Source organism: Balaenoptera physalus, assembly GCF_965194825.1.
Source record: "Balaenoptera physalus genome assembly, chromosome: 10".
In the NCBI taxonomy this organism is placed as follows: domain Eukaryota; kingdom Metazoa; phylum Chordata; class Mammalia; order Artiodactyla; family Balaenopteridae; genus Balaenoptera; species Balaenoptera physalus.
Window position 1 is genome coordinate 109,350,387 of NC_138889.1, and position 17,584 is coordinate 109,367,970.

The 17,584-nt window shown below is 53.3% G+C and overlaps 1 protein-coding gene across 3 annotated transcripts in view; it reads left to right on the forward strand.

The window, feature by feature from the left end:
• LRP5 (LDL receptor related protein 5) overlaps positions 1–17,584 on the forward strand; it is a 110,188-nt gene that overhangs the window by 64,858 nt on the left and 27,746 nt on the right. For all 3 annotated transcript variants that reach the window (XM_082476430.1, XM_082476428.1, XM_082476429.1), the window contains exons 8-12: positions 5,006–5,222; positions 7,015–7,304; positions 9,646–9,872; positions 11,126–11,310; positions 15,990–16,313. In XM_082476430.1, coding sequence (XP_082332556.1) covers positions 5,006–5,222; positions 7,015–7,304; positions 9,646–9,872; positions 11,126–11,310; positions 15,990–16,313 — 1,243 coding nt within the window. The remainder of the gene's footprint in view (positions 1–5,005; positions 5,223–7,014; positions 7,305–9,645; positions 9,873–11,125; positions 11,311–15,989; positions 16,314–17,584) is intronic.

Consider the following 17,584-nt stretch of genomic DNA (forward strand, 5'->3'; position numbering starts at 1 on the left):
GGCCCCTCGGGCCCTGCACTTCCCTCCTCTCCCTCTGACCATGCTTCTTGGCAGGTGCCGGGCCCGTGACAGCCCAGCGTGGGTCCTCTCCCAAGCAGATTCTTCCATCCAGAGCTCTTTCCCGAGCCCACGTGCCCAGCTGCCCCCGGCCCTCTCCCTCGGAAGCCTGAGTCGCCTCCCGCCACATGCCGTGGTCTCACGTATGGGGGCAGCTCACCTCCTCCACGCACTTGGCCACACGGTGTAGGGTCTTCCTTTCCAAAACAGCAACATCCTGGTTCCCGCCTGGAGGCTGCCTCTCCCAGCCAGAAGCTGTAAGGCCTTCCAGATCTGTCCAGGGCTTGTGCTCTCACTTAGCTATGGAATCATCATCATCATCATCTTTTCACTTGTTCGTGAGCGGCCATGTCTCCCAAAGCAGGTGGGAGCTCTCTGAGCCTGAATTGGGGTCTCTGTGCTGATCCCCTGGCAGGGAGTCAGGACACACCGGGTCTGCATCAGAAGCGACCTCTCCCTCTTAGTCCTTCCCCCACTCTCTCTGTCCCCCGCTTCCCCTCACCGGCCCGTCCCTGCATCCTCCTTTCCCACAGCTGCCTGTCAGATCTTCCCTGAGCGGACCTCCTGTCCTGTCATAGCTCGCGCTGCCTCTTTCCCCCAACCCCCTCCCCGCCCCTGGGCGAGCATCTGTTCATCTTGCAGCATTCACTGAATGTCACCTCGTGCTGCAAAAGCAGCACAGGACAGACCCATGCCCTGGTGGGGTCAGTGTTCTAGAAGGGGAGATGTAGACAGCAGTGACCGGGACAACCACAGCCCGTCGGAGGTGGTCAGCGTTCTCGAGGGATGCCGAGCAGAGAGGATGAGGGCCCGGGGGGCAGGGGGTGCGGGTCGTTCAGGCTCCCCGACAGCACCCTGGCTGCTTCTCTAGCCACCTTGGTCCTGAAGCCCTGCCCTCTCCTCTCACTGACTTGTGTATATCCTGTCTATTTCCTTCTGTTTCTAGAGTAGAGGGAGGAATGGTGCCCGTTATTAATCCTGAAATAGGCAGAGCGTTTAAACACCCTTGCGCTCACACGGTGATCAGGCAGGTCCCTGGATGGCGGTTTTAGCCATTACTGAGTAAGAGCAAGGTCGGGCCTTGCCCTCTGTGGACTTGAGCTGTCTTTCTCAAGCTTCCTGCCCAGCTGTTTCCCCGACCCGAGGATGGAAGAAGCAGAAGTTTCGCAGGTCGACCCATAGTCCGGGCTGTTTGGCCCGTCTCTGGGGCAGGAAGTGTCTCCTGTGTGTGGCTTGCCTTGTACTCGCTGGAGGCCCCGGGGGTCACCTGGGCCCTCTGCAGCCCCCCGATGTCTTACTCGGCCAGGACCATGGGGAGCTTGTGTCCCCTGCAGCTGACATCTGCTGGTGGCCGTGTGCCGTCAGGGTAGGCATTCGTGGGGAGTACCCGGTGGGGAGGGACACACCCAGTGGAGCAGGCGGGCCAAGGATGAATCACAGCCTGAGAAGTTAAAAATACATCCGTCCCCCTGTTCCTGACATTTCCTGAGTCGATGGAGGTGACTTCCAGCACGAACAGAATAAACACTCATTGCAGGAGTGACAGATTGGCTGTGTGTCCGGGTCCATGAGCCCTGGGGAAGAAGGGTGCAGGGCTTCCGGGCAACGGGGCCACAAGCTGTGCGGGTGTGTAAGATCTTTTTTGTTACGTGAAACAAAATAACCAGAGCAGTTTTAATTTGGGGCTTTGTGTCTGAGTATAATTGTTCCATCAGAGAGCAGAACTCTTTTTTTCCTTAAACGTGTGCTTTCAAAGGGTTGGTCTTGGGCTCGCGCCTCTTTGCATGGCCAAGTCATTGGAAACAGAGGATTCAGTGTAAGGAAATTGCACCTCAGGTGACTTTTTGGGGTCTACTGTTCTGTGGGTGGCCGTGCAGACCCCGTAGCTGTGGGTTCTGCCTCCTGGAGTACAGCTGAGGGTGGGCTTCTCTGGGGTCTGCCCACCCTTCTGTGTATCACGCAGCTGTTGATCTGCGGGTCGTGTAATGAGCTGGCCAGGGGATGGTTGTGTGCTCTGCTTGCCCTGCCTCTCCCCCACTCCAGACCTGGGCTTGGTGTGTGGAGTCAGCCGAGCACAGGAGGGCGGAGGCCGAAAGGTCGGAGAGCAAGGCTGGCTGGCACTCGGGCGCCTTCGGCATCTGGCTTGACCGTTTTGACATAACTTCCTGGAGGCATCTAGTTTCCTCTCCTGAAAATCAAGGGCAGGAGAACTTCTTGAGCAGGGGTTGAAACCTTTGGACCGGAGGCCAGAATGACTATTTTTGTGCCACTTTCAAACGCACGGTGGTTTTTACACTTTTTTTTTTTTTTTTTTTTTTTTGCGGAACTGCACAGCATGTGGGATCTTAGTTCCCTGACCAGGGATTGAACCCAGGCCCTCGGCAGTGAAAGCATGGAGTCCACAGTTCCTACTTGTCTGCTCCAGGATTTGGGAAAGGCCTGGTCCAGCAGAGTTACTTTTACAGATGTGTTGGATTTGGTCAAGGTGTGTTGAAAGCTGCCGTAAAAAGGCTGCTTTGGGATCATTTATTTTCTCAACTGTTAAGAGTCTTGATGTCCTTCCAAGCTGGAGGGCCTGAGAGGTGTTTCATGGGGTCTGTAATCGTTCAAAGTGGGATGGGGTGAGGGAGGGGCTTCCGAGGCAGAGGGAGGCCCTGCCAGCCCAGAGCCAAGGTTCTGTCCTTGCGGTGGGTGCCGCCAGCCCGGCCCCGGTGGAGCAGCTCACGGCCTCCTCACTTTGTTCTGGGCAACCAGAGGCTGGGGCGGTGGGGGAGGAGACAGAGGTGGGGGGAGGGATTGCTGCCGGCAGCGGCTGTCTCCCCGCTCCCCCGTCTGGCCCCGTGTCCTCTGCGGGCTCACTTTCGTCCTTCCTAAGCTGGGGAACATGTACTTCCTCCCCTCAGTCAATAGAACATGCACTTATTTATGTCTGGAATTGAGTTGTTAAAGGAAATAAAGAAAATATGAACATAGAGAAGGATGAGAAAAATCTCTTCAAGAGATGCTGTTGACATTTTGGTATATAAAAGGTGGGGTCTTTATCTTCCAGATGTGGGTGTTTTCTTCGTAGCGATCATGTCCTACATCTGCCATTCTGCCCGCCCCCGCCCCCGGCGCCCAGCCCTGGTTATTCTGTGTCAAGGAAGGAGCAGGGGTTTGAGCCCTGCCTCTTATGGGCTGTGTGTTCTTAGAGACGCTCTTTCTCTTGCTGTGCACCTCCTCGGCGGTAATCCCAGGCGAGACCCCTCCCCAGGTCTGAGTTCTATGCAAAGCGTGTGTTCATTGCCTTTATGTGCCTTCCTCTTGTGGGGCCGAAGCCGGAACCAGCACCCTGGACCAGTTTGGAGCATTAATCCATCACCTGCCCTCTATGGCTAACCAGTGGGCCAGGCGTGGTGCCCAGAGCTCCGCACGGAGATCCTACAGCCCAAGGTCTACACTCCAGCTCACGGTACAGGACGTGGTCCCATCCGGTGTTCTCATCTGGGCTGCTCATTGGAGCCACCTGTGGGGAGCTGCTTTCAGGACTCATACCTGGCCTTCCAGTTTTGGTGTAATTGCCCCAGGTTGGGGCCCAGCCACTCACTGTTCTTTGGTTAAGTTCCCAGGGTGACTTTATTTATTTTTTAATATTTATTTATTTATTTGGCTGCACTGGGTCTTAGTTGCAACACGCGGAATCTTCGTGGCGGCATGCGGGATCTTTAGTTGTGGCTTGCGGGCTCTTAGTTGAGGCATGTGGGATCTAGTTCCCTGACCAGGGATCAAACACCCAGGCCCCCTGCATTGGGAACGTGGAGTCTTAACTGCTGGACCACCAGGGAAGTCCCTCCAGGGTGCCTTTAGCTGCTACCCTCAGTTACAGGTGGAGAGGTTGAGGTCCATGTGGGATGCAGGGACTTGGCTGTGGGGCAGAGCTGGGGTGGGACGCCTGGCTGCAGGGCCCAGAGCTGCCTGCCACTCCTGGCTGAGCCAGCAGTTTTGTCCTGTGCTGTCCAACAACAGAGGACCAAAGTCTTTTCTGCTTAACACACACCCGATCTGTCTTGTGTTTGCCACCTGCAAAACTGAAGGTTTGTAGCCTTTCTGATGATCTGGGAATATAATCTGGCTGCAGGAGGCCTGTTGAGACTTGCCTTTGATTCATCATGTCTCTTTCATCCTGGCTTGAGAGCCCGAGAGTTTGGATGTTACGTTTTTATCTTCTTTTTCGCATCAGCTCCTACAGGGTCACCTGTCATCACAACCACATCTTATCCTGTTTGTGTGTTTCAGTTGGTTAAAGCGTTTTTATGTTTGACAGTATTTTTCTCCTCTGTGGCTTTTGTGGTTGATGCTTTTAATCAGTGCTGACTCTTCAAGAAAAAGATTTAGCTTTTACATCTCGGAGCAAACAGCCACTAGTGTGTCTGGTGTTGGAAAGCATCTTAGAGCTGTAGGCTCAGACTTAGAACCAGAAGCGTCCTCAAGTTCACCTGGTGTTGACCGAGCAAGAAGTTAGTCCACAGACAAGTGGGAGGCTTTGCCCAGGGCCTGCAGTATGTTAGCTGTCCAGCCTTTTGAAATTGAGCTCCGTGTCAAGGGTGTGAACTGGTGCCTCCCCGTTCTACATCTTGGCAGACATTACTAATCAATGAGCCCATCCTGGGTCGGAGACCCACACCTTGGTATTCCGGGCAGCCACTGCTAGTCGATCAGCAATGGCGAGAGAGAGGACACCTGTTTGTCTTGCCTGCCCCTCTCAGCCCAGCATCCACCCCCAGGTAGGGGAGGCAGTGGGGAAGAGCCGCTGAATGGCCCCATCACTGGAAACATCACTCATCCAGCTGCCCCAGTGAGTCGTGGCTTTGTTAGGTGGCCTTGCCAGGTGCAGACGCTGCTGGGGCCCGTCCTGTTCCAGGCAGTTCAGGCCCGAGGCTGGTTCAGCCCTACGTCTGCCATCCTGCAGGTGATCAACATCGACGGGACAAAGAGGCGGACGCTCCTGGAGGACAAGCTCCCACACATTTTCGGGTTCACGCTGCTGGGGGACTTCATCTACTGGACCGACTGGCAGCGGCGCAGCATCGAGCGCGTGCACAAGGTCAAGGCGAGCCGGGACGTCATCATCGACCAGCTGCCCGACCTGATGGGGCTCAAGGCCGTGAACGTGGCCAAGGCCGTCGGTGAGTCGGGTCAGCCTCCAGCCATGGGTCAGCCATGCCACAGGCTCGTGGCTGCCCTTTTGGTCCACAGGCAGCCCAGTTGGAGGCCAAAGCTGGGGGTGTAAGTGCCGGGCTGGGGCACCACTCTGGGGCTGGACAGCACAGGAGATGGTGAGAATATTGGTCCAGGACCAGTGGCATGGGGGTGGGGTATCGACCAGGCATGGTGACTGGGCACTGGTGGCAATAGTTGTTCTCACGATGGCTAACACTTGCAGAGCGCCTGCTGCGTGCCAGGCTGTGGCTAAGTGCCTCAGTGCCCAGAGCAGCCCTCTACGCGAATTACGATGTGGCCCTATTTGCGCTGGGGAGAGGGTGGCAAAGCCGTGTAGCTATTGGGTGGCCAAGCTCAGGACTCATGCCCGGGTCTGCCTCGACCTCCTGGCTGGGCTGGGCTGGAATCGTTGTCCAGTGTGACAGCCCGGACCCTCAAGCACACACCCTTTATCTGAAAGCCAGGATCTGCAGAAAGCTCCCTTAACACAAGGATTTGTCTCTTTATGAACATGATTCCCAGTGCAGGTCGACAGGCTACACTGGGGACAGTGGTGTCCAGCTGTGGTGGGAGGACAGATGGGGGGACGGGACTGTGGGCTCTGTGGCAGCAGGGACCCTGTCCCCAGCTGGGGCCCAGCACCTAGTACTGCACCTACACATCAGAGACACTCAGCAAGCCTTTGCTGGAGGGAGGGAGGGAGGAAGGACCAGAGAGGCCCCAGTGCTCGCCCTTAAGTCTAGTGGGTGAGACACCCCTTAGTTAGCTCTGCTGCCAGGCTGGTGACTACAGTTGAGGTGTTAGAGGGATGCCTGGCTTTAAAATATGAGGGAGGGCATTTGAGCTTGGAATTTAGGGAGCAGGTGGGGGTCAGGGTTTGCCCGGCAGAAGCGACAGCTGAGCACAGGCCTGGAGGTGAGGCCGTGGGCGGAGATCCTGGGGGGATCTAGTGCATCTTGGTCTCCGGGAGAGGCCTTTGGTCACAACCCGCACTCCTGAGACAAGGCGATGGAATCAGCACACTCAGTTTACCAGCCGCCTTTGAAAACACGTTTGTCATCCACTGTGGAACGTGAGGCCCACCGGTGAGTGAGTGTCTGAAAAACAAAAAATAAAACCCTAGAGATAAGAAAAATGATATATCCATTGGGTGTGATTTAAAGTTGAGAAATTGGACCCCTCCCTCCCTCTTTCTCTCTCTCTCATGTAGGGATTTACTGGGAAAGATGGGAGAGAGGATTCTTTTTCTAGCTGAAATACTTGACACTAAATTAAAGCCAATTTTAACAGCACTGCGGCAGATGAGTGAGACTAACGGCCTGGCCAAAGATACGTGAATGCTAAGTACCGTCTGCTACAATAAGAAAGAGGCGCCTTGGGCCGTCCTGGGTGCATCTGAGTTCGAGGGCACCGAGAGTGCCGGGGACCGGGAGGAGGAACTGTCTGGGTGGCGTCTCGGGCTGCGGTCAGGTCAGCAGGCAGGGAGTCCAGGCCCGGCGGGGTGGGGGGAGCAGGGGGTGCGGTTGTCCCCAGGTCGCCATGAGGATGGAGGAGTCCAAGTGCGGGAATGCCCTGGGCCCAGAGCCAGCCGTTGTTACGTGCCCTCCCCATGCCTGGGGAGGCCCTGGGTTTCCATCCGCCCACCTGCTGTCCCTGTGTGACGTCTGGCAGAAACGAAGCCTCGTACAACCGTGGAGCCACTGCCCACCCCCTCTCTGCTGGGCCTCTGGCGTCTAGAGCCTGTGTCTTTCCGTCCAGGGACCAACCCGTGTGCGGACAGGAACGGGGGCTGCAGCCACCTGTGCTTCTTCACACCCCGCGCCGCCAAGTGCGGCTGCCCCATCGGCCTGGAGCTGCTGAGTGACATGAAGACCTGCATCGTCCCCGAGGCCTTCCTCGTGTTCACCAGCCGGGCCGCCATCCACAGGATCTCCCTGGATACCAATAACAACGACGTGGCCATCCCGCTCACGGGCGTCAAGGAGGCCTCTGCGCTGGACTTCGACGTGTCCAACCATCACATCTACTGGACTGACGTCAGCCTGAAGGTACGGCGGCTGGGCGTCCTCCCCGTGCACCTTTCCCGTGAATACCTACCCGGTGATGGTATTGCCTCAGAGGCTGAAAAAAGGTTTTCTTCCTTTTTTAAAAAAAAAAAAAAAATTTATTTATTTATTTGGTTGTGTGGGGTCTTAGTTGCAGCAGGCGGGCACCTCAGCTGCAGCTCACGGGCTCCCCGGTTGTGGCACATGGGCTCCTTAGTTGCGGCACACGGGCTCCTTAGTTGTGGCATGGGAACTCCTAGTTGCAGCATGCATGTGGGATCTAGTTCCCCAACCAGGGATCGAACCCGGGCCCCCGGAGTCCCATCCACTGCGCCACCAGGGAAGTCCCTTGTTTTTTTAACGGTTTGTTAAAATTGAAGTTTAGTTGCTGTACAATGTAAGTTACAGGTGCACAATAGAGTGAGTCACAATTTTTAAAGGTTATACTCCATTTAGAGTTATTATAAAATACTGGCCACATTCCCTGTGTTGTACAATATATCCTTGTAGCTTATTTTATACCTAATAGTTTGTACCTCTTACTCTCCTACCATGATGTTGCCCCTCCCCCTTCCCTCTCCCCACTGGTAACCGCTGTATCTGTGAATCTGCTTCTTTTTTGTTATATTTGCTAGTTTGTTGTATTTTTTAGGTTGCACATATAAGTGATGTCGTACAGTATTTGTTTTTCTCTGTCTGAATTAGCATAATACCCTCCCAGTCCATCGATATTATTGCAAATGGCAACATTTCATTCTTTTTCATGGCTGAGTAGTGTTCCCTTGTAGAAAAAGTTTTGGGTTTTTTTTTAAAGAACTATAGGGAATTCCCTGGCAGTCCAGTGGTTAGGACGGCGCACTTCCACTGCAGGGGGCACAGGTTCGATCCTTGGTCGGGGAACTAAGATCCCGCAAGCTACACAGTGCTGCCAAAAAAATAAATAAATTAAAAAAAATAAAAGAACTATAATATTTATTGTAACTCGATTCACACCAATAGAACATTAGTGAACCTGCGTTAATAAATAAGCACGAATGATTACAATGAGCAGGTCCAGTGGACACACAGGTGGCCATTTCTAGAGTGATTGGGTGTCCGTGTATTTTTCGATTCACCCCATCCACTCCCTCATGAGTGCCCGCTTACTTAGCAAGCTCTTTCTTTGTTCCGGGTGCTAACTTAAACATCCTGGATGAATACAGGAAAGCCTCTTTCATCTTCTAAAGCAGGGTTTGGCATACTGGTCCGTGGGCTGGCCTCCGTGTTTTGTCAATAAAGTTTTATTGGGTCACACTGGTGCCCATTTGCTCATGGATCGTCTGCACCTGCTTTTGTGCCACTAGGTTGTGACAGATCCAAATGTCCTGTGACACCTGAAATACTTACAGAAAAGGTCTGCTGACCCCTGTTCTAAAGCACTGGACAACTCAAACAGTTTAATCACCTGTCTTTTATTCTACTGTTGGTATTACATGGCTCTTAAAGATTTTTCTGATTTTAAAAGTCACAGGGTTCATTGTAGAAAGAGAGAAAAGTATATTATACAGAAAAGTATAAAGAAGAAAATAAAAACGCCCACATCCCCATCATCCCAAGTCAGCCATTGATGTCATTTTAGTGTATTTCCTTTGAGTTTTTCCCTATGTTAGTATTTCTCATAATCACAATCATATGCTTCGTAGAATTCTGTATCCTGGTTTTCTTCACATCACATTACAACAGGTATTTTATCAGCCTATTACAAACTCTTTAACATAATTCTTTAAATGTGTAAAATATTCCAGTGCACATATATTCCTTATCATACTTAACCGTTCCCTTATTTTAAATGTTCTTCCAGTTTTTTCCGACTCTAAATGATACCACAGTAACAAGCATCTCTGTGGGTAAAGCCTCTTTTGTGTTTTCATTCCTTTGGATAAAGTTTCAGGAGGAAGATTACTGGGTGAAAGGATACAGTGATTTTTTTTTTTTTTTAAGGTTACAACTATTTTGAAGGGTCATGATACATATATATATATAATATAGCTTATATATAATTATATATTTTTTATAATTGTACACTATTAAATAAAATATTTTTACATATTTTTAAATGAAGTATATATTTTATATATATAACCAAATTGTTTCTTCTAAAAAGGTTGTATTTTGCTGCTTTTCAAATGTTCCTTCAAAAACTCAAATGTTGGGAAAAAATTAAAATAAATATAAAAGAAATAAAAAGAATAAAAACTCGAATGTTGGTGATTTGGTCCCAAATGTGATCAGTAGTTGCTTCAGGAGACATCTGCAAAAACTCTGGTTTCTAACCGGTGCCCCTTTCCTCCTCACCTGCTCCCAGACCATCAGCCGAGCCTTCATGAACGGGAGCTCCGTGGAGCACGTGATCGAGTTTGGCCTCGACTACCCGGAAGGCATGGCCGTCGACTGGATGGGCAAGAACCTCTATTGGGCGGACACCGGGACCAACAGGATCGAAGTGGCCCGGCTGGATGGGCAGTTCCGGCAGGTCCTTGTGTGGAGGGATCTGGACAACCCGAGGTCGCTGGCCCTGGACCCCACCAAAGGGTGAGGACCGTTTTTGTCCAGCAGGCATGTCCCCGTCACCTCTGTACATGAGCCAGTGCGTTGATGACCCGAGGCCGAGGCAGACGGCTGCCCACCTGGCACTCTGCAGTTAGAGCAGTAATGACCGCTACTAGCTTTGAGGTGGCCGGGGCTGGCGGGACCCTTGGAGGTCATCTGGTTCATTTCATAGTGGAGACACTGAGGCCCAGAGCACAAGGCAGGAAGGGAAGCCTCTGTATCAGGCACCACATTGGGCGCTCCCAGGGGGGTCATCTCATCTGGGCATCCAGGGGCCCTGCAAGGGGTGGGTGATTTTACAGATGCAGAAACTGAGGCTCAGAGAAGCTCAGTGATTTACTGAAGGTCACGTAACTGGTTAGAGCAGGGCTGGGCCAGGAAGTCCTGTGCAGTCCTTTCTGGGCTCCTGTCCTGGGCTTCTCCCCTCCTGCTTCTTGCTGGCCACTTAGCGGCGGTTTAAAACCCACCTTGCAAGGCACATGCTTTTATGTGTCAGGCAGCCTGGGGGCCCTGCCCTGGGGCCGGAGGGGCCAGGGTGGAGTCTTCCTCTGCACTCAGGGCTCGAACCATAAAGCATTAGTGGCGTGTAGGGAGCAGTCCAAACCCTGCCTGCTGCGCGCTCTTCCAGGGAAGGGAAGATTTCGGCAGAACAAAAAGAAAGGTCCAGGTTTTAGCGAAAGGACCAGTGAAACGTACACAATTCTGGAATGGGGATTCCTTCCCCGGAGCCACTGCTGAAGAGCGACGAAGGAGGACCCGTTGGTGGAGACGGCAGAGCTGAGTTCGAATCCTGACCCTACGATGCCTGTTTGCCTCAGGGTCTTGTTTTCTACCTTCTTTGAGGAGAGGAGACTGTACGCCCCGATTTGCCCACGTTCTTCCTGCCCGTCCCGGTCACCCTGGCATCCTGTCCAGCTTAGTTAGCGTTTGTCCCTGACACAGGTGTCCCAGGCTGGATGTCCTGTTGCACGGTCACCCAGTCTGTGCACCCGAATGAGAATATCAGGGCTTAGCTTGCAGGGGGCTGCTGTGGGACCCCAGGAGGCAGGACGTAGCTCCGTGACTGCTCCCAGAGGGACGGTGGGGTGGAGGGGGCTCCGAGGGTCTCGCCCCTTCCCTGCTTCCTGCAGGGGTGCCATCGGCACAGCCGAGGAGATGGCGGCAGGTGTGCTCCCTGCCCTGCCGTGAGGGTGGCCGTGCCTGAGCCTGCCCCACCCTGCTCCCATGTCTTCCAGCTACATCTACTGGACCGAGTGGGGCGGCAAGCCCAGGATCGTGCGGGCCTTCATGGACGGGACCAACTGCATGACGCTGGTGGATAAGGTGGGCCGGGCCAACGACCTCACCATTGACTACGCCGACCAGCGTCTCTACTGGACGGACCTGGACACCAACATGATTGAGTCGTCCAACATGCTGGGTGAGGGCCGGTGGGCCCTGCCGCGAGGGGGCGTCCCTGCCCCGGGCTGGGTGAGGGCCGGCGGGTCCCGCCGCGAGGGGGCGTCCCTGCCCCGGTCTGGGTGAGGGCCAGTGGGTCCCGCCACGAGGGGGCATCCCTGCCCTGGGTGTTGGCCGCGCTCAGCCCCCACAGCGCTGTGCCCTTGGGCCCACGAGGCCCAAGCCCCCCAGGAGGTGCGGCCACGCCCCGGGTGCTGACCCAGCCTTGCCCCCTCCTGAGGGTTGTCCCTTTCCGCCCCTGGTGCTGTTGCTGTAGATGTGTCAATAGATACCCCAGTGACAGCTGTTTTCCTACACACCAGCTGAGAGCCGGGTCCCGGCCAACCCCGTGCCAGGATTCTAATTTGACCCTACACCACGTAGCGTAGGTTTTCATTGATGGTGAAACTGAGGCCCGGGGAGGTCGTGGGACTTGTGTAAGGTCACAGAGTGCCACTCAGACCCCAGGGCCACGTGCTACAGCTCCATCTGACCCTGAATACCTACTGGGTGCTAGGCATTGTTCTGGGACCACTCAACACCTGGGATTAGGTTAAAAACAAAACCAAAAAGACCCTCGTTCCCAGCCACCCAGCAGTGAAGGCAGGATTTGAGCCTAGAAATCACATGACTCTGGACTTCTTGCGGGGGGGGGGGGGTGGTTATATTAGCTCTCCTGGGTGATACCACGTGATGGGGCTGCCCCGTTCAACTGAGAGAATTTGGCTTCCTTCCTAATCGCTGCTGCTGCCGCCACCTGTGGTGGGTGTGGTTGTGCCCATTTTACAGATGAGGAAACTGAGGCATAGGTGGGCTGAATGGCTCGTCTCCAGGTACTGTGTGAGCAGAGCCAGGGCTAGAAGCCCAGTGGCCTGGTTTCTGCTTGCGCCGGGCTGCACCCACCCTGCTGACTGTCCTGGTGTATGAGGCCAAGAGCAAGGCTTGAATGTGTCTTTGAGACCGCCACCCCCAGCCCCACAGGGAATTACAAGAGGCTGGTGCCAGGTGGGAAACCAGTCACAGCACAGCTGTGGTTGCCTGAAATAATTAAGCTCCCTGATTACCCCAGAGTAAAGACACACTCGGAGGAAAAGCAGCGAAAGCCCTGGAAACCCCCTCGACTCTGCAGGTTGAGGGTGGTCGTGTGCGTCCAGCCAGGCCGTTTTCGGCCATATTCCCGCTGAATGGCGTAGATGTGTAGGGATCACTTGGTTGATAACAGGGGAGGCCCCGGGCAAGGGGAGGGTGGGAATGTCGCCTGGCGTGGCGCGAGTGGGCGTGGGGCGTGAACCTGGGGCCTCGCCATCCTGGTTGCAGTCCTGGCCTTGCTCTTGCTGTGTGACTTGAGCCAGGTGACTTAACCTTTCTGTGCCTCGGTTCTCTAATGCCGATGGTCCCTTCCTCCTACAGCTGCTGCTGTGAGAATTAACTGAAAGGATGAGAGTGAAGGCCCTTCTCACCAAGCCTGGAGCACAGTCACCGCCCTCTGAGTGTTTAGTTAATGATCGTTGTTGCTGGAAAAGTCCACTCCGAGTCCCGGTCCGGGGCCTGGGGCGGAGTGGGGTCGGGCAGCGTGTGCGTGACAGAGGCAGCCAGGGAGCACCTTTATTTCAGAACTATCTTTCTTCTAATGATAAAATAATCAACTTAAAAAATTTCTAAAAATGCAGAAAAACAGGAAGAAAAATTTTAATTATCCATAATTTCACCAGTCAGTAATAATGTATATTCACCTGTTGGCATATTTCTTTCCAGTCTCAAAATTTTTTTGACTGATTTTTTAAAAAATTTTATTTATTTATTTATTTATTTTTTATGGCTGTGTTGGATCTTCATTTCTGTGCGAGGGCTTTCTCTAGTTGCGGCAAGCGGGGGCCACTCTTCATCGCGGTGCGCGGGCCTCTGATTATCACGGCCTCTCTTGTTGTGGAGCACAGGCTCCAGACGCGCAGGCTCAGTAGTTGTGGCTCACGGGCCCAGTTGCTCCGCGGCATGTGGGATCTTCCCAGACGAGGGCTCGAACCCGTGTCCCCTGCATTGGCAGGCAGATTCTCAACCACTGTGCCACCAGGGAAGCCCTCAAAATTTTTTTGATTGATTTTTTTAAGCAAATATTTTTAGCTGTTCATCTCTGAAGATTTTTTTCACGTTTTTCCTTTTTAAAAATCATTTTGAAAACGTTGTTTCAAATCGTGCCATGTATGATCTTCATCTGGCTTTTTCCCACTCCTGTATAGGAGAAGCATGTCCCCATGTCGCCAACGTGTTTTCACTGGTACCGTTTTTACTGTGAAATAGAGCATACATGAGGCGCTCGTACAACACACACACTTTGACAAGTGAAGACTTAGAAACCCATGCCCAGGTGGAGGGACAGAACTTGTCGAGTGTCACCGGGCCCTGCACCCGCTCTCCCCACCTCACGCGGCCCTGAGCCTGCGTGTGGCCGCAGTAGTCCCAGCAGGTGCACACAGGTGTGTGCTCTGCGTGTAACTGCTCGGCGGGTCACGTGAGCAGACCCTGGTTCATTTCACAAGCCCTCTGCTGCTGGCGTTAGAATGGCACCAGCGTTCCCAAATGAAAGCAGGGTGTGGGCGGGGCTACCTTCCATCTGGAGGCTCTAGAGGAGAATCCACTGCCTTTTCCATCTTCTGGGGGCTCCTGCATCCTTGACTTGTGGCCCTTCCTCCATCTTCAAAGCCAGCTGTATAGCCTCCACCAGCCTCTCTCTCTCACTGTCCTGCTCCCTCTTACAAGGACGCTTGTGTTTGCACTGGGTGCACTGGGATAATCCAGAATCGTCTCCCCATTTCAAAATCCTTAATTTAGTCGCACCTGCAAAGCCCCTTTTGCCGTGTAAGGTACTATATTCAGAAATTCTGGAGATTAGGATGACCTCTTTTCGGGGGAGAGGGGGGAATGTTATTCTGCACGTAGTTTTTATCAAGCACTTAATTTGTGCCGGCATTTTGACCATTCTACGTGCATGATCTCATTGAATATTTATCACAGTTATATCACAAACCTCATTTTTTTTTATCATAATTTATTACATTTAATTATCATGGATACCCATGAGGGCACTCTTTAAGAATAACCATTTTGGGACTTCCCTGGTGGTCCAGTGGTTAGGACTTGGTGCTTTCACTGCCGTGGCCCTGGGTTCGATCCCTGGTTGGGGAACTAAGATCCCACAAGCCACACGGCGTGGCCCCCCCGAAAAAATACCCATTTTGCAGATGGGGAGACTGAGAGTCAAGAAGCTTACATAGCTTTCCCAAGGTCACATGCTGGTCAGAGGAGAAGTGAGGGGGGCCCAGGCTGACTCCAGAACCTGGTTTCAACCACTGTGGTAGACTGCTAGGCAGAAGGTTTTATTTTATCAATATTTAAAATTTTTACTGACGTATATATACAGTCAAGTACAAAAAAGTGGTCAAGTTGGAGAATTTTTACATACAGATACTTGTACATACACAGAAGCATCAACATAGCCTGTGTAGCTCCCATGCAGATCAAAGTAGGGAAGTTTCCAGCCCTCAAAAGGCTTTTAGTCAATCTCGCCAGCCTCCTCAGGGGTCGGTGCTGCCCTGACTTCTATCTATGTGTACTAGTTGTGCTGTTCTAGAACTTTCTATCACTGTGACAGTACAGCGTGTGCTCTCCAGCGTCTGGATTCTTTCACTCAGTCTAATAACTGTGAGAGTCGCCCACGTTGTTGTTATTCTTTTTTATTGCTGCGTCATTTCCATTGTATGAAGATCCTACCTTTTTAAAAAAAATTTTTTTTATTTTATAAAGTTACATTTTATTTATTTATTTATTTTTGGCTGTGTTGGCTCTCCGTTGCTGCGCACAGGCTTTCTCTAGTTGCAGCGAGCGGGGGTGCGCGGGCTTCTCCTTGCGGTGGCTTCTCTTGTTGCAGACCATGGGCTCTAGGTGTGCAGGCTTCAGTAGTTGTGGCACGCAGGCTCAGTAGTTGTGGCTCGCAGGCTGTAGAGCGCAGGCTGAGTGGTTGTGGCGCACGGGCTTAGTTGCTCCACGGCATGTGGGATCTTTCCGGACCAGGGATCGAACCTGCATCCCCTGCATTGGCAGGTGGATGCTTAACCACTGAGCCACCAGGGAGGTCCCAAAGATCCTACCATTTTTAAATCCATCCTACTTTTTTTTTTTTTTTTTTAGTTTGGCTGTGCTGGGTCTTAGTTGCGGCACGCGGGATCTTTTAGTTGTGGCATGCGGGCTCTTAGTTGCGGCATGCGGGATCTAGTTCCCTGACCAGAGATCAAACCTGGGCCCCCTGCATTGGGTGCTTGGAGTCTTAATCACTGGACCACAGGGAAATCCCTAATCCATCCTACTATTGACGGACATTTGGGTTGTTTCCTGTTTGCGGCTGTTACACATAGTTGCTGCTGTGCACATTCTCATCTGTGTTGTTTGGGTGGATGCTGCATGCATTTCTCTTGTGCTGCAAGAGGGGAATCGCCTGCCCTCAGGGCAGGTGCACATCCAGCCTCAGTGGACCCTGCTCGTTTCCCAAAGCGGTCACATGCTTTATGAGCCCGACGCAGGTGGCCAGGCTGCAGGTTGAACGCGTTCACCCACAGGACACCCGTGCGGTGCCCGTTGGTGACTCGGTACCCGTGTGCCTCCACGCAGGTCAGGAACGGGTTGTGATTGCCGATGACCTCCCGCACCCCTTCGGCCTGACGCAGTACAGCGATTACATCTACTGGACAGACTGGAACCTGCACAGCATCGAGCGAGCCGACAAGACCAGTGGCCGGAACCGCACCCTCATCCAGGGCCACCTGGATTTCGTGATGGACATCCTGGTGTTCCACTCCTCCCGCCAGGACGGCCTCAATGACTGCATGCACAACAACGGGCAGTGTGGGCAGCTGTGCCTGGCTGTCCCCAGCGGCCACCGCTGCAGCTGTGCCTCACATTACACCCTGGACCCCAGTAGCCGCAACTGCAGCCGTAAGTGCCTCGCTCTCCCCCTGTCCCTCACTCCCACATTAGATCATCAGTCTGACTCTGGCGGTTAAGGTGGAAAGAAGCTTTTTATCTGGGGAAACCTTGGTGCACATGGGCAGTTGGGCAGGTTGTGCACTGCACATGTTGCCTAATGTTACCTGGAGGCTCAGGCTGGGTGGAAGACCTGTTGCTTCATCAAGACACGAGTAGATGGTCCAAGCCCTCAGCTGGCACGCCCCATGACAGGCTCTTGGGATGTGAAAAACAGTCCCTGGGGGGAGAGCACCCACTTATAGGGCCAGGCATTGTTCCAAGTGCTTTTTATGGTACTTAATCCTCCAGCCTATGGGGTAGGGAGTATCACTGTCCCCATTTCACAGACAAGGACCCTGGGCACAGAGATGTGTAGCTACCCACCCAAGGCCACACAGCTGGTAAGACTTGAACCAGGTTTGAATCCAGGCAGGCTGGCTCCAGAGTCCCTGCCCTGACCCCTTGCGTGTGGCCTCATGTCCACTGTGTAATCCTCACACCGACCTTCTGAACAAGGTAGGCCTTTTCACTTTCAATTTTAAGAAAAGCGAGGTTCAGAGAGCCTGAGAGTGACTTTCCCATGGGCCCGCAGGGAGAACAGCTGTGTCCTGTTGGCAGGCTTTTCTCCTGTGACATCAGCAGAGAGCTAGTTATAACTCGGCCTCTGTGCAGCGCTAGACAGTTTGTAAAGCTCTTTGTCATCCGGGCATTGTGTGAGCCTCTCGCAGCCCTGGGCATTAAGAGGACTGAGCTTCCTTGGCCCAATTATGTGGATGAGGGACCTACAGCTTCGAAGGGTTAAGGGGCTTGGTCGAGGCCCCAGGCCTCATATGTGATGGGCCTGGGGCCACAGCCTGGGATTCCCCACTCTTGGGCTCTCTTTGGTCCTGTTGTCCTTGCCACTGGGGGCCATAACCTTGAAGGGTCAAGTGGAGGTGCAGGTCACGCACTGCCCAGAGGAGATGTGACTTGGGTGCTGGCTCCCAAGGCCGGCAGACCCAGGGCTGTGACTTGGATTCTTGTGGCCCAGCTGTAACTCTTGATGTGGCTGCAGATGGTGGCCACTACACATCCTGGGTCCTGACAGCCCTGAGGAGCGTCCCCTCCCGGTGTCACTGTTCACGTCACACGGTTTTCAGCCATTCCCTGGCGCACGTAGAAGCCCCTGGCGAATCCCACTGTCACCAGAGCATCACACACACTTATGGGTGGGAGTTTGGTGTTCACTACCTTTCCCTCCT